Source organism: Propithecus coquereli, unplaced genomic scaffold (assembly GCF_000956105.1).
Source record: "Propithecus coquereli isolate 6110/MARCELLA unplaced genomic scaffold, Pcoq_1.0 Scaffold520, whole genome shotgun sequence".
Taxonomy (NCBI): domain Eukaryota; kingdom Metazoa; phylum Chordata; class Mammalia; order Primates; family Indriidae; genus Propithecus; species Propithecus coquereli.
Genome location: NW_012151064.1, coordinates 300,286 through 317,379, shown reverse-complemented (window position 1 = coordinate 317,379; position 17,094 = coordinate 300,286). Strand labels below are relative to the sequence as shown.

At 36.4% G+C, this 17,094-nt stretch overlaps 1 protein-coding gene across 1 annotated transcript in view; it reads left to right on the top strand.

Annotated features, from left to right (window-relative positions):
- The window catches only part of DGKB (diacylglycerol kinase, beta 90kDa), a gene marked incomplete at its 3' end in the record, with an annotated part of 269,792 nt that overhangs the window by 47,016 nt on the left and 205,682 nt on the right, over positions 1 to 17,094 (top strand). Inside the window, exons 2-3 of the mRNA XM_012656843.1 lie at positions 8,369 to 8,412; positions 11,606 to 11,628. Coding sequence (XP_012512297.1) covers positions 8,369 to 8,412; positions 11,606 to 11,628 — 67 coding nt within the window. The remainder of the gene's footprint in view (positions 1 to 8,368; positions 8,413 to 11,605; positions 11,629 to 17,094) is intronic.

Genomic DNA, 17,094 nt, shown 5'->3' with positions numbered 1-17,094 from the left:
GCTCACACGATTATGGAGGCTGAAATCTCCCACAATATGCCTTTTGCAAGCTGGTGACTCAGGGAAGTTGGAGACCAAGGGCTCCTGAGGTGGAGGAGACCTCTTCCACTGGTAATGAAGACTCATCACAATTTAGGAGCTCAATGTCTTCGCCCTCATCAGGGTCTACTCACATGTCCCCATCCCATTTTAGAGGATCTCTTTCTTTCTCAGTCAAATGCCTTCACTTTAACTATAGACATCTTGTCAAATTGAGAGTTCAGTTTGCTTTGTAATTCAGCCAGTGGCAGGATGACATTCTGCTTTTCATTTTTAGCAATTTCATTCCTGCAGCTACAGGAGACAAGGGTACCCTACAGGGGACACATGGAAGTTCTATGTTATTCTATCCATCGCTTGAGCTGGGAGTTCAAATCCTTGAGCTCATCCTTTTCTTTCACCACTTTTGTTACAGCAAATGTAACAGCAGGTGTTCCTGAGGACAAACCCAGTGGCACACGGAGAGTCCGAGGGTCAAAGTTTATTCGCCGGCAGCCTAACCACCAAATTCTGAGTCCTGTCTCCCCGATTTTTCCCACTTTTATTAAGTTAGCATGGTCCAAGGGGTGGGGTCTCAGGTGGCTAAGGTAGTAGGTTAGTTGATGTGTCAGGTAATAGGTTAATATTATGTCGATGTGCCAGGTAATAGGTTAGTTGATGGGCCAGGTAATAGGTTAGTATTATGATGATGTGGGTCTTCCGTGAGGGGTGGGGGTCTCAGGTGGCTGATGCACCAAGTAATAGATGGGGATTTTCCTTATCACTTTGATCAGCAACATTAGGAATAACCAACCAATGTCATTTTATTAATTTTCCAAAAATCTTCAAAACTATTATATATAGAGTCACCTAGCTCCATGGACTTATAAGTGGTTGATTAGGAATATCCAATGCAGATATTTTGCATATCTCTATAAACACCATAGGCAATGGATTATCAGTGCTCTTTTTACTCCTGGAAATAGACATACGTGTCTTTAAATGTAATTTCATTAGAAAACCAATGCCAGAAACTCTAGAATCAATTTAGTAAGCTCATCCTTAAAATTATGTTTCTCTAGGGCCACTCTTTTTTTTTAAACAAAATTAATAATTTTTACTGTTCACCAAGGAAATTATGTTTATTTATTTAATCTTTTTTATTTCAAAATATTAAGGGGGTACAAATGATTTTGGTTATGTTTGGTTATGATTTTGGTTTGCTTTTGTAATATTTGAGTCATGGCTATCACCATGTTCATCACCCAGATAGTGTTGATTGTACTCGTTAAGTAGTTTTTCACCCATCCTGTCCTCCCTGCTACTCCCTGCCTGATTTCTACTGAGTTTTACTTTCTTCTATGCACATGTGTGCCCATTGGTTAGTTCCAATTTCATAGAGAGTACATGTGGTGTTTGTTTTCCATTCTTGAGATACTGAATGTAAACTCCTTCTTGTGGGCCTTATGGACAGGAATGGAGAAAAAGGCATTTGCTAAATCAATAGCTACATACCAGGTACCAGGAGATGTGTTAATTTAAATCAATAGCTACAATAGGAGCTATAAAGAAGGCATAAACGTTTATCAATGCGTATTGGAGTCTTACAAAAGAAAGGTCTCAAAAAAAGGGCCAGATGGTTGATGCCTTTATACCATCTTGAGGTTACAGAAAGAATGGGGGCTTGGAGGGTGGCAAGACAGGTTATGGGAGGGGGATGAGAGGAGGCCTGGCCAACAAAGGTGATATTGTTATTTAGATGAAACCTCCCAGGTAACAGCCCTCAGGGAGAATAAATGGTAAATGTTTCTTTTATAGTTTTAAAAGTGTCAGATTCTCAGTTAATCTTTCCTAGATCCTGACGAGGTAGGATCTCAGAGAAAGCCTGACTGCAGATTTTTTTCTACAGATGAAAATATCCATAACAAAAGAAAGCTTTTCAGCTATTCCTATATTTCCAGCCCTTCTGAATAGCCATCTAGTCATTTGAAATATATCAAAAAAGTATATTTTAGGGTGAAATATTGTAGTTTCCTTCAGGATAGTTACCTTGGTAAAAAGTTGTAGGTCCTTTGGGGGAACCCTGGAAGAAAGATTAACAGTTAAAATTTTCGAAAGTGTACTGGGGTCCTTCTTCAAGGGTACCTGGCCTGCCCTTCATTCAAAGGGTTCTGGATCTGTCAACCGGCTTAAGTATGGGAATTGATTGAGGGGCCATGGCTCTCTGTTTTGATTAATCAAGTTAGACTTTTGTTCATTTAACCTAGAACTTTTCTGCTTATACAAGGTAACTTCAAAAAGTTGATGGAAAAATGGAATTAAAAGGTAAAAGTAAAAAATATAAACTTTATTTTTTAACATAAGTTCTATTGAGGTCAAGACACTTTTGTAAGCAATGATACTAGCCATTTAATCCATCCCTAAAGAACTGAGGGGTTCGAAAATTTAACCATGTCAGTGTTGTTTTCTTTCTTTCTTTCTTTCTTTTTTGCATTATTAACTGAAGAAAAAATAGGTACCCTTTAATTTTTTTTTTAATTAGGAAAAAAAAAAAAGAAATTAGGAGCCAAATCAGAACTAGAAGGTGAATGCCTAATGAATTTCCATCAAAACTCTTGCAAAATTTCCCTTTTTGATGAGAGGAATGACCCGGAGCATTGTTGTAGAGAAGGACTCTCTGATGAGGCTTTCTTGGGTGTTTTTCTGCTAACACTTTGGCTAACTTTCTCAAAACATTAGCATAATAAGCAAATGTTGTTGTACTTTGGTCCAGAAAATCAACAAGCAAAATGTACTGAGCATCCCAAAAAACTGTTGCCATGACCTTTGCTTTTGACTGATTCACTTTTGCTTTGTGTGGACAACTTCCATTTCTTGGTAGCCATTGTTTTGATTGTGCTTTATTTTCAGGAATGTACTGGTGAAGTAATGTTTTATCTCTTGCTAGAGTTCTTCAAAGAAATACTTCAGGGTCTTTATCCTACTTGTTTAAAATTTCCATTGAAAACTTTGCTCTTGTCTGCAGCTGATCTGGGTGCAACAGTTTTGGCATGCATTGAATGGAAAATTTCTTTAGTTATAATTTTTCATTCAGAATATGTAAGCTGAACCTGTTGAGATATCTATAGTATTAGCTATTGTTTGTGCATTGATCCTCTTCAGTTAGAGCACAGACAAGATTAATGTTTTCCTTCCAAATTGATGTAGATGTTCTGTGCTGTGGGCTTCTTCAACATTGTCTTGGTTCTTCTTAAAAAGAGTCATCCATTTATAAGCTGCTGATTTTCTTAGGGGCATTATCTCCATAAACATTTTGTAAAGCATTAATGATTTCACCATTCTTCCACCTAAGTTTCACCATAAATTTGATGTCTGTTCTTGCTTCAATTGTAGAATTCATGTTGCTCTAATAGGGACTCTTTTCAAACTGATGTCTTATCCTTCTTAGTGCCTCAAACTAGATCCCCTTAAGACATTTTATAACAAGATAGTACGAGTTTATTTTGGTGCAAAAAATGTTGAAATTCATGTGTAGCTTTTTCATAATATGCATTTTTCATGAATATTTTGAAGACCCTTTGTATGGATCAAGTAAAAATTTAGCAGGTTCCTGTCTATTAATATTTTACTTCTAGAAAAACCATGATTGACTATATCAAACACCGTCAGAGATACAGTCAGCGTGAGTCAGACTGTTCTGATTGCCACTTTAACTCTGCTGTCCACTAAGGTAACCAGCCCTACCTTGTGTTTGGTGGTTGAGTGGCCCCTACCACTCTAGAATACAATTATACCATTGCCTTTAAGTTTCCCAATTCAGTGACTGCAGTTCCCATTCTGAGGTCTGGCCTACAGAGAGGGATCACAGAGCTCTTCAAGGATACCATGGCTTCCCTTATAAATTTATTACTCATAGTATTGGTGAAAGGTATGTCTTCTGGTTTCTCTCAGTGTGGGTGTTAATTTCTTAATTCAAGAAATTTAGTTACGTGGAATTTATGTCCTGCATAATTTCTTTTTATAAGAACAGTATTATGGGAGAAATTTCTCCAAGTGAATTGAATTGAAAGTATTTGAATAAAAACGATATCAGGGGATAATAAAAATGTCATAAATATGGTGCTTTTTCCTAAAAGCCTTTATGGAATAAAGGTAAGGTGTAAAACTACATTAAACAAATCAAAACTATTTTAACGTTACATTTGCAAGGTAACTTTCAAAGTTTGCTCAACAATTTTTTTTGTTTGACTTAGTGTTCATCTTTTCACTTGAGTCTACCGGCCTATTATTACTGTATGAAAATATGTTGAGGTACCAGTGTTGTCATTTATGGAAAGATTAGGAAAAGAGGCTGATTTTGCCCCAAACATATGAACACTCTTCCTTAGTTCTACCTGTCATTGCCCAGCTATTTGTGTTGAGACTTTCCTAGTCCCAGGCCTTTCCTGAGTGGCTTCCAAGAGATATTATCTATTTCCTTGCTAATTCTGTTCCTTGACCACAGAAATAAATAATGAGAGTGATGATGACAATGTGGGAGATATTTTGCTGTAATCAAGCAATTAATATATACCAAGTCACCTTACGTTCATTATTTTATTTAATTTTTATTACATCCTTTTGAATTCAGTACCACAATTATTGTAAATAAAACAACTGAAACACAGAGATGTTAAGTAAACTGTAAATGTCATCTAGCTAGAAAACAAAAAGGTAGAATTTAAATTCAGGGTTGTTTAACCCAGTGTCCAATCTTGTGCCAACTGAGTTCTTAACTAAGTCTGCTAACCTTTTACTTTAGTGAAACAGGAACTTCATTATGGAAAGTCTCATTCCCATAGCAACAAGGGACTATTCGCATCCATTCCTTTCCTCACTTCTGGTTCTTCTTTTATTAGCTTCTTATTTTCTTTTTCAGTGTTTTTGTTTTTTGAAAATATAAGCAAAATCTAATATATATCATTATATTTTCCACTTCTTAAACACAACTTCTCTAAGGTACAAATTCTCTGTCACTCTGCTTTTTTACTTAAATCCTGAAAATATTACCATCATAGTATGCAGAAACCTTTATCATTTTTTCTTTATATGTACATTGTATTCATTAGGATTTAATGAAATTTTCTCTCTAATAGTGCTTTGTTGACCATCCCCAAAGCTACATATATTTGTTTTATTAATTGGGCAATATCTTTCTTTCACTCATGGCTGTTATCAAGTTAATCTCATATTTATATGTAGTTATAGACATGAAGTCATTTAAAATAGATATATTAAAGACTCAGGTTATTGAAAGACAGGTAGCTAATGAGAAGCTAAGAAGTTAATTGATAAATTAGAAGACAGATTACCTAATGGTAGTGTGGGAGACCCAAAAAATTGTTTTTCTAATAATACATTGGTCTTTAGGATTAAAGAGACTTATATTTGAAGTCTTTTCTGCTACCTACTGGATCCGCAAACATGAATAAATTCTTTCGTCTCTTTCATTTTCATTTACTTTGTAAAATGGAGAAAATAACATGTACCTTCAATGATCATTCTGAGAATGAATGAGATGATCAACGTAATTCTAAATAGTACGTGATATATAGTAGGCACAATAATTATGTCTTCTTTTCTCTTTAGATCATATTGTTTAAAATGATATTGTACAACAAATGTGAGTTTTATCTCATTTTCCATCTTTCTCATCTAATTCTGTCAATGAATTGTTTAAGATGAAAATGTCTTTCTTGATATATATCAATGTGGCTTTCTTTTGAATTATTATGCAGGTTCTATCCTTCTGTTGAGTCTTGTCCTCTTTTGCTGCTTGGCTCCCAGTGATTTTATAGAAGCATCTTATGTGATCAAGGCCACTCACTGTTTTTAATCAGAGCCCCAGAACTTCATGGAGCTGAAAAAGCATTAGAAGGGTAGCTACATGGCAAGGCTGAATGCTAATTGGCTTTGGGGATTAGGGTGGCATGAATCAACTGCAGGGCTTCCTCATTCTCATATTTGGTGACTGTTAGAACATTTTGCTCTGGGAAAGCAAGACAAATGATAGATCTGAAACAAGGTAAGTGACTGTAAACTTATCAATTAGAATTCTTTCAGGGCTCCCTGACATTTGTAAGCAAATCTATTCTTAGAATAGTAATATCAACCCTACCCACCTAGCTGGCTACTTTAAGGGATATGCTACTGAATACTTTGTCAGAATATTCTTTAGACCATTCTAACTGTCAAGATGCCCTTTGTTCTGTGTTTCATCTCACTGTTCATTTTTGTCACAGGAATAAGTAGATCACTTTGGAACATTCGACAAAGGAATGGCTAATAAGAAAAATGATGTGCTAGTATTTAATTTAGATACTTTATATTAAAGCTAAAAATAACCTCTGTAAACCATTCAGAAAAGTAGATTAAAGACTTAACTTTTAAGGTGTACTAAATAAATTTTTAAAATTTATTTAAACTATATTTATACATATCAGCAAAATAAAACAGATCATTCTGCCTTTACTGTGCTTCTACAATTTCTCTGGAATACTAGTTTGTGTCTTCATAGGCTTCTCAGTGTCAATCTCTCATCTTCTTGCTCTCAGAAACATCCCCATAAAAGCCATCCCTTAACAGTGGTCCCCAACCTTTTTGGCACCAGGGACCAGTTTCATTGAAAATAATTTTTTCCATGGGTGGGAGCATGGGGTTGGAACTTAGGCAATGATGCAAATGATTAGAAGGGGAGCGGCTGTAAATACAGATGAAACTTCATTTGCTCACCCACTGCTCACCTCCTGCTGTGCACCTCCACTTCCTAAGTTTCATGGAGGACAATTTTTCCATGGTGTGGGTTGGGGTGCAGCAGAGCTCTGCCAGGTCTCTAACAGGCTGCAGACTGGTACCAGTCCACTGACCGGGGGTTTGGGACCACAGGCTTAAAAGACAGAGTTGGATTTATTGACTTATATGAAATGCTGACTCTTCTTGAGGTGCGTATGAAGTTCTATGAACCACATTCTATCATAGCATAGCATACTAGTTTAAAGAATATAAGTGAATGACATGTAGAAAACTTAGATATCAATCTGTCTAATTACTACTCCACTGCCTCTATGAACTTTCCCACAACTATGAATGATGCTGCTTTCAATATTTGATTACAAATCTTTGTGACTGTAAACATTTTCATTTCTCTTGGCAAATGCTTAATTGTATGTGAAGGAAATATTTCTTAAAATTATATTATTAACAGGGGATCGTAAAGGGATGTAAAAAAAGATGACGTTTCTACATTTCATTTAAACTGGTAAAATGGTCACTGGTAGTATATATAATGTAATATTCAGAGCAGCCACTAAAAGCTACGTAAGGTAATATACTCAAAAACAATAAAGGTAAATGAAATTGGAATTCTAAAAAATGTTCAAGTAACCCATAAGAAGAAAAAAAAAAGAAAAGAGAGAAACAAAAACAGGGAACAAACATAATACAAAATGAAAAGCATACATAAGCACTAACACAACAATAAATGCATTACATATAAATAGTCTAAGTAAGCCAATGAAAATATACACAGTGACAGAATCAATTGAAAAACATGATTCGACTATACACAGTTTATAAAAAACTCAACTCAAATATGAGGATATTGTCAGGTTGAAAGTGAAAGAGTGGAAAAAATATATCATGGATATGTTAAAAGAGAATAGAGATGGCAACGGTATTGAGAGGTGGGACCGTTAAGAAGTGAATCGATTAAGAGGTGGATTCAGGGAGGTGATTAATCCATAAATCCATTAACTCATGGATTAATGGGTTAAGGTATTAATATATCATCATGAGAGTGAGACTGGTGGCTTTATAAGAAGTATAAGAGAGACCTGGGCTAGCATGCACAGCCCCCTCATCATGTGATGTTTTGTGCCACCTTGAGACTCTGCAGAAAGTCCCCACCAACATCTCGCCAGATGTGCCCCTCTCAACCTTGGACTTCTCAGCCTCCATTACTATAAGAAATAAATTCATTTTCTTTATAGATTACTCAATTTCAGGTATTTTGTTATAAGCAATAGAAAGCAGACTAAGATAAGAAAAAGTGTACCTCAACACAACATAGGCCATATAAGACAAACCTACAGCTAACATCATACTCAACATGGAAAAGTTGAAAGCTTTCCCTCTAAGATTAGGAACAAGAAAAGGGTACACACTTTCACCATTTCTATTCAATATAGTATTGGAGGTCTAACCAGAGCAGTTATACAAGAGAAAGAAATAAAAGGCATCCAAATTAGAAAGGAAGAAGTTAAATCGTTCCTGTTTGCAGATGACATGATCTTATATACAGAAAACCCTAAAGACTCCATCAAAAACCTGTTACAACTAATAAATGAATTCAATAAAGTTACAGTATACAAAATCAATGTACAAAAATCAACAGCATTTTCATATACTAATAGTGAATTATCTGAAAAAGAAACCAAGGAAACAATTCAATTCATAATAGCTACAAAAAATAAAATAAAATAAAATACTTGAGGATGAATTTAACCAATGGAATGAAAGACCTCTACACTAAAAATTAAGAAAACATTGATGAAAAAATTTAAGAAGACATGACTAAATGGAAAAATATTTCATGTTCATGAATTGGAAAAATTGACATTTTTAAAATATCCATGTTACTCAAAGTGATCTACAGACTCCATGCAATCCCTGTCAAATATTAATGATATCCTTTACAGAAATAGAGAAAACCATCCTAAAATTCATATAGAACCACAAAAAACCCCAAATAGCCAAAGCAATTTTGAGAGAAAAAAAATTACTGGAGGCATCATACTATCTGACTTCAAAATATACTGCAAAGCTGTAGTAACTAAAACGACATGGTACTCACATAAAAACAGACTGATAGACCAGTGGAACAGAATAGAAAGCACAGAAGTAAATCAACATTTATAGCAAACTGTTTTTTGACAAAGGCACCAAGAACACACAATGGGGGAAGGACAGTCTCTTCAATAAATGGTGTTGGGAAAACTGGATTTCTATATGCAGAAAAATGAAATTAGGCCCTTATCTCATACCATTTGCAAAAATCAACTCAAAATGATTTAAAGATTTAAATGCAAGACTTGAAACTATGAAACTAGTAGAAGAACACATAAAGGAAACCTCCATGACAATTGTCTGAGCAATGGACTTTTGGATATGACCTCAAAAGCATAAGCAAAAAACCCCAAAATAGACAAATGATATTACATCAAACTAAAAGTCTTCTACCCAGCAAAGACAACAATCGACAGAGTGAAAAGACCATCTCCAGAATGGGAGAAAATATTTGCAAACTAGACATCTGATTCTGATAAGGGGCTAATATCCAAAATATAATGGAGCTCAAACTATTCAATAGGAAGTAAACAAATAACCTGATTGAAAAAAGGGCAAAGGACCTGATAGACATTTCTCAAAAGAAGACATGCCAACGGCCAACAGGTATATGAAACAAAAAACTGTTCAACATCATTAATCACCAAGGAAGTGCAAATTAAAACCACAACGAGATACTGCCTCATACCTGTTAGAAAAGCTATCATCAAAAAGACAAAAGGTAGCAAATGTTGGAGAGGATGTTGAAAAAAACAACCCTTGTACGCTTTTGGTGGGGATATAGTTTATTATATCCATTATGGAAAATAGTATGGATATTCATCAAAAAATTAAAAATAAAACTACCACATGATCCAGCAATCCCACTAAAGGGTATACATCCAAAAGAAATGAAACACACACGTACACACACACACACACACACACACACACACACACACACAGGAATACTATTCAGCCATAACGGAGAAGGGGGAATTTTATCATTTGCAACAATATGGATGAACCTGGAAACTGAAGAACATTGTGTTAAGTGAAATAAGCCAGGCACAGAAAGATGAGTACCTCATGATTCCACTCCCATGTGGAATCTGCAAGAGTAGAATGGTGGTTACCAGGGCATGGAGTGGATGGTAATCAGGGTTGTGGAGATGTTGGTCAAAGGATACAAAATTTCAGTTGGATAGCAGGAATAAATTTAAGAAATCTAATGTACAGTATGGTGACTACAGTTAATAATATATTGTATTCTTGAGAAATACCAAGAGAATGAATGTAAAGTGTTCTCACCACAAAAAATGTTAACTATATTAGAGAATGCATGTTAGTTAGCTAGATTCAGTTATTTCACAATGTACCTATACTTCAAAACATCATGGTGTATATGGTAAACACATATAATTTTTTCTGTCAATTAAAACATAAAATTTAAAAACATAAAGCAAAAACTGAAAACTGAAAGTAGAAATACACACATCCACTATTACAGTTGAAAAAGTCAATACTCCTTTCTCAAAAATTGATAAAATGACTATACAGCAAAGAAACAAGTATATAAAATAATTTAACAACCTATCAACTGACAGGATCCAATCATTATTTATTGAACTCTCCATTCCACAGTAGTAGAATACACATTTGTTTCAAGTGTCCATAGAACCTATATCAATAGACCATTATCCATATCCATAAAACAAACCTTAACAAATGTAAAAGAATTGAAATAAATGTTGTGTTCTCTGAGCACAATGGAATCAAACTAGAAATCAATAATAGGAGTATAAAAAGAAATCTTACAATAACTTGAAAACTAAACAGCACACTTCCAAATAAACAATGGGTCAAAGAAGAACTCCGAAGGGAAATAAAAAAATTACATTGAACTCAATGAGGATGCAAATATACTATATCAATGTTTGTGGAACTTAGCTAGTGAAATACTGAGAAGGGAATTTATAGAACTAAATGCATCTATTAGAAAAGAGAAACTTCTGAATCAATACTCTAACCTCCCACCTCAAGAACCTAGAAAAATCAGAGCTAACTAACCTGAAAGCCAGGAGCAGAGATGAAACAATAAAGATAATAACAGAAACCAATGAAATTGAAAACAGAAAAGCAATAGAGAAAATAAATTTTGAAAAGAGTCGGTTCTTTGAATACACCAATAAAATTCACAAACCTCTGGAAGAGTGACAAAGAAAAAGAGAGAAGACACAAATCACTAATATCAGGAATGAAGTATGAAGCAGGGACCACCACCATAGATCTTGTACATGTAAAAAGGATAAGGGAATACTACGTTCAACTTTACACACATAAATTTGACAGCTCAGATAAAATAGACCGATTCATAGAAAAAAGAAACTACCATAACTTAACAAATATAACATGTTTAAGTTTATAATTTATTTCATAACCTCCAAAAACAAATCTCTAGGCCAAAATGATTTCACTGGAGAATTTTATCACATTTAAAGCACAACTAATACCAATTCTACACAGTCTCTTTCAGTAAATAGAAGATGAGGGAAAACTTAGCAACTCATCTTATAAAGCAGTTATTATTCTGATATCTGAAGTAGACAAAGTACAAAACTATTATATAAACCAGCAACCCTAATGTATATGATCCAAAAAGTCTTAACAAATTATCAGCAATAGAATTCAGCAATAAATAAAACAATGATACACCATGCTCAAGTATGGTTTATTACAGGGATATAAGCTGGGTTCAATATTAGAATATCAATGAATGTAATCTATCATATTAACAGGATAAAATATAAAAATCTCGTGATCATATTAATTAACACGGAAAAGATGTGACAAAATCCAATATCCATTCATAAAAAAAAAGAAAACAAACAAAACAAAATCTCTCTGAAAAATAGAAATAAAGGTGAACTGACTCAATTAGACAAAAAACATCTATAAAAATCCCACAGCTAATATCTCCTTAATGGTAAAAGAAAGGAATGTTTTTCTACTAAGACAAGGAAGAAGGGAAAGATGTCCACTCTCCCATTCTAATTTGGCATATTGCTTGGATTTCTAGAGAGTGCAATAATGGAAGTAAAAGAAATAAAAAGCATATAGATCAGGAAAAAAGAAATAAAATGATCACTGCTTGAAGATGATATGATTATTTATTTTGAAAATCTCCAGATATCTACAAAAATAACTCCCTAGAATTACTGAGTTTGGAAGGTTTACAGGATAGAAAATAAACATCCCAAAGGCAATAATATTTCCAAATATGGACATCAAAATTTAAAATACAATATCATTTATAGTTACATAAAAAATATTAAGGTATAAATCTAAAAATATCTTTAATGAGACTTATGTGCTGAAAACTGAAAATTCTGATGAGGGATATCAAAGAAAATCTAAATATATTGATAGATATAAAATTCAGGGTTGGAAGTCCAATTGCAAAGATGGCAATTCTCCCTAAAATACTATACAGATTTAATGTAATTCCTATCAAAATCTCAGCAAGATTTCTTTTTGGTATATATAGACAAAATTATTCTAAAATGCATATAAAAAAACAAAGGAACTAGAATAGGTAAATCATTTAGAAAAAGAATAAATAAACTGGGAGAAATTAGTTAATTTTAAGACTTATTACTATATATAGCCACGTTAATCAACACTATGGTATTTGCAGGATAAAAACATAGATCAATGAAGACATAGAGAATCCCAGAAATATATGCCCCATTACTTTTTGACAATAGGGCAAAAGCTCCATAGAGATAAGATAGCTTTTTAAAAAAATAGTGCTTGAGCAATTGGGTGTCCATTAAATAAATAAACCAACCAACAAACAAATAAGCCCAAGTCTTGCATCTTAGAAAAAAAGTAACTTAAAGTGGGTCATGGCTTTATATTTAAAACATAAAACTATACAATTTTCATGGAGAAAAAAGCAATATAAAAGAAAATCTTTGGAATCTAGTCCTAGGCAAAGATTTCTTAGACTTGATACCAAAAGTACAATCCATAAATGGAAAAATAAATAAATTGGACTGCATCAAAATAAAAATCTTTTGTTCTACAATAGACCCAATTAAGAGGAATAAAAGCCAAAATCCAAATTATAAGAAAATATTTGCAAAACACACATCCAACAAAGAGCTAGCCTGTAAAATACAAAATAAACTCTCAAAATTCAGTGGTAAAAACCAAAACAAACCATCTGATTAGAAAATGAGCAAAAGACGTGAACAGATATTTTCCTGAAGAGAATATACAGATGGCACATAATGCACATGGAGAGCTGTTAAACATTATTATGTATTAGGAAAATGCAAATCAAAACCAAAATGAGATATCACTACTTAACTGTTAGAATAGCTAAAATAAAAAATACTGACAGCACCAGATGCTGGAGAGGATGTGGAGACACTGTATCACTCATCCTTTGCCTGGGGGAATTCAAAATGGGTTTCCAGCCCTCTCTGGAAAACATTATAGTAGTTTCTTAACAAACTAAACATGGCACTACTCTATGATCCGGCAGATGCTCCCCTGGGAATTTTCCAAAAGCTATGATAATACGTCCATGTAAAAGCCTATACACAAATCTTTAAAAGAGCTTTATTCATAATAGCCCCAAACTGGAAACAACTCAGATGTTCTTCAACTGGTGAATGCTTAACCAAACTGTGGAGTATTCAGCAATAAAAGTGAATGGTTTATTAATAAATGAATATCGATAAATGGATATCCAGGTAATTATGCTGACTGATAAAAGTCAACCCCAAATGTCCCACACTGTATGATTCCATGTATATAGCATTTTTGAAATGACAAAGTTATAGGAAAAAACATATTAATGCTTGTCGGGGGCTAAGGGGGAGGTAGGAGCCAGAGGGAATTGTGTATGACTGTAAAAGAGCAGCCTGAGTCACTCTTGGGATGAGGGAACTCTTCTGTATATTGACCGTATGAAGTCAATATTCTGGTTGTGATGTAGTACTATATTTTGCAAAATGTTATCATCGAGGGAAACTGAGAAAAGAATGCATGAGATCTGTCTTATTTCTTACTGCTATAGGTCAATCTGTAATTATTACAAATATAAACATTCAATACAAAAGTAATTCCTCCAGTGGTAAGCTGCAGCTTTGTTGTGCTTAAGGTCAGGTCTAGAATTCTGAAGAGTTTTTGTCAGCATTCCTGCTTCACTGCCATCTCCAGCAGGCTCCAAATGCCTGTACCACACAGAGGACTTCCCATCCTTCAGCAGTAGACTCCTACTATATGAACGTGGAGTACTGTGTTTAAAAAAATAGATTTTATTATTATTATTTAGGTATCATAAGGCCAACAGATTAGGAGATGACTGCCATTGAGAAAATAGTTTGTGGTATTCACAGATCCCGAGAGAAGGGGACATATTCTGCTTTGGGGAAGCCTGTACATGGTGGAGCAGCAGGCCAATCAGGGGGCAGAGGGAGCGAGGAGAAAACATGGGTAAGAAATTCTAAATTTTGATGCTTTGACATCTTGGGGTCTTGCTGACCCTGGAAGAATTGTCCCTCACAGGATTAGCTAATTTCTAAGAGACAGCCAAAAATTTGTCTGTGAACATTTCTTCATATACAAACCAATTAACCCAGAGCCTGTACTGCAATCACCTCCTTTACTGGGCTGTCACATGCTGCGCCCCTACCCACCTCCCTTAAACACCTCACGACCGGGTATCAGACAACTACAGTTGGCCTGTATCACCCAGGGCCTGCTGAAATTATTCCAACTAGCCAATCCCAAACCTGTTCTCTTTTATACACCTCTATGCCTGTCACCCTTTCCTCTTGTGCTCTGCCAATGGTGAAACTATTTATGTGTCCCATCTTTCCTTCAGGGATCTTGCAACTCTTTGGAATTAATTTCATCACATTGCTTTGAGATCCCAGCTCACTTCTGGGAATAAAAAAAGATACTGGCTGGACGCGGTGGCTCAGGCCTATAATCCTAACACTCTGGGAGGCCTAGGCAAGTGGATCATTTGAACTCAGGAGTTTGAGACCAGCCTGAGCAAGAGCTCAGGCAGACAAACATAGATAGGACAAGGGTCGGAAGGAAGTGTGCCTGAAACTACAGAAGACTCCACGGGAAGAAGTTGCAGAAGAGAACTGAAAAGAGAAAGGCCTCCTCGAGTCTTGGAGACTAGCGAAAAGGGTAGATGGAGCAGTTAAATTTTCCCTCCCCTGAATCTTGGACTGCTGGTGGGCTCCCAAGTGGTTGCAGAGACCTGCTAACACCAGCTCAGAGATGGCTGCTGCCATGAGCGGTGAGCCTCTTTGCAGACAGGGCACCAGGCTCTCAGCTCCCTCAGGGCACCTCTTGGCCTGCAGACCCGAGCCGATCGGCAGGCACCATATTGTTTCATTCTCCCCTTCTCCTTTCCTGCACGCAGCTGCTGAGAGAGCCAATTTAGTCACCACCCATAGGCATCTGTAAGGAATGGAGCCTTTCCTTTTGGGGCCCTACAGCAGACTGAGGGGTACTCAGACTATGAGCTCCCTATCTGCCAGCCCTCCCAGGTACTGCTTGTCTGGGGACTCCAGGAAAGTGGGAGAAATCCTGAGACAGAGAGACATCGATCCAGCTTGGACACCCCGTGGGTGACTTGAGGCCAGCACTCTTCTCCCTGGCAGGGTCAGGGATTGATCTCTGGGGCCCAGGGCACAGGCCTGTAGACCAGATCCCATACACCCAGGTCTCGATCGCATTGCCTCGGGGCACAGAAGGGATATTTGTGAATGAGCCTACTGAGGTGTGTGTGCCTTCAGGGCAGATCAGCATTCCTGAGGGGCAACCCTCCTCCCATGGGAGGGCCATGCACCCAGCTCAGGCTGCTGTTCTGGGCAGGGAAACCCCCGGGCTGCATCACAGCCAGGGGAGATCCACTGATTTGAGGTCCTGCCTGCTGGCAGAGGCCCAGGAGAAACCACAGAATAGGGTAGGGTGGAAAAGAGCGAGGCCTGCTCCAGACTGAAGGTCTCAGACAGCCCCACCCCTACACAGAGACTTTTCAGCTGAAGGGGGCCATTTCAACCCCTCCCTGGCAGCTTTGCCCAGAAGCAGAAAACAGACCGTTGACCCCTGCTAACAGCATTTGTGGTGCTTGAGGGCAGGCCCAGCCTCACTCCCCGACCTGAGGTTGGAGAATAAGGACACACCTGGAAGTCCCAGGGTCCCACCCACCCCTTGTGGAACTAGAGTGCATCTCCAGAGGAACAAGAGTTGGTTAAAGGACCCAAAAACAACACTGCAACCTGCTCCTCCCAGCAAGCACCTCCTAGTGATAGGGAGGTCATTCTGCACACCCTTTTACTGTATCTACTGACTCATCATACAGAATGTGGTTGAAGCTCACCCACGAACACCACCTACTGGCTCAGAGACTAAACAGGGTGTGTCATTATTCAAATGAAAAACGGTAAGAAGCAACAGCTGACCCAGATGGGAAGGAATCAGTGAAAGAACTCTGGAAGTATAAAGAATCAAATGAAAAGCACATACCCAAAGGGGATCACCAGCTCACTAGAAAAGGACATCAACCAAATCCAGAACACTAAAATGACAGAAGATTTTTGAACATGGTTGGTAAGAAAACTCAATGATATGCAAGAGGAAATAGATAACCAACACAAAGAAACCACATACACACACACACACACACACACACACACACAAAATCGAGGACTTGGAAGAAAAATTCACTAAAGAAATTGAAATATTAGAGAAAAATCAAACAAAACTTCCAGAAATGAAGAATTTATTCAGGGAATTACAAAACACAGTTGAAAGCCTCAAGAACAGTGTAGCTCAAACAAGAGAAAGAATCTCAGGGGTTGAAGATAACACCTTTCAATTAAATAAGTCAGTCACAGAGATAGAGCAGAGAAATAACAGAAAAGAGCAAAGCCTACAAGAAATTTGCGATTATGGGAAGAGGCCTAACATGAGAATCATAGACATCCTTGAGGGTGAAGAAGAAAATGCACAAGGGTTGTCATGAGACCACTGGAATTGATAAAAAAATTCAGCAGATTCTTAAGTTACAAAAATCAATGTACAGAAATCAGTAGCATTCCTATACACCAACAACAGTCAATCTGAGAACGAAATCAAAGACTCAATAACCTTCACAATAACAGCAAAGAAAATAAA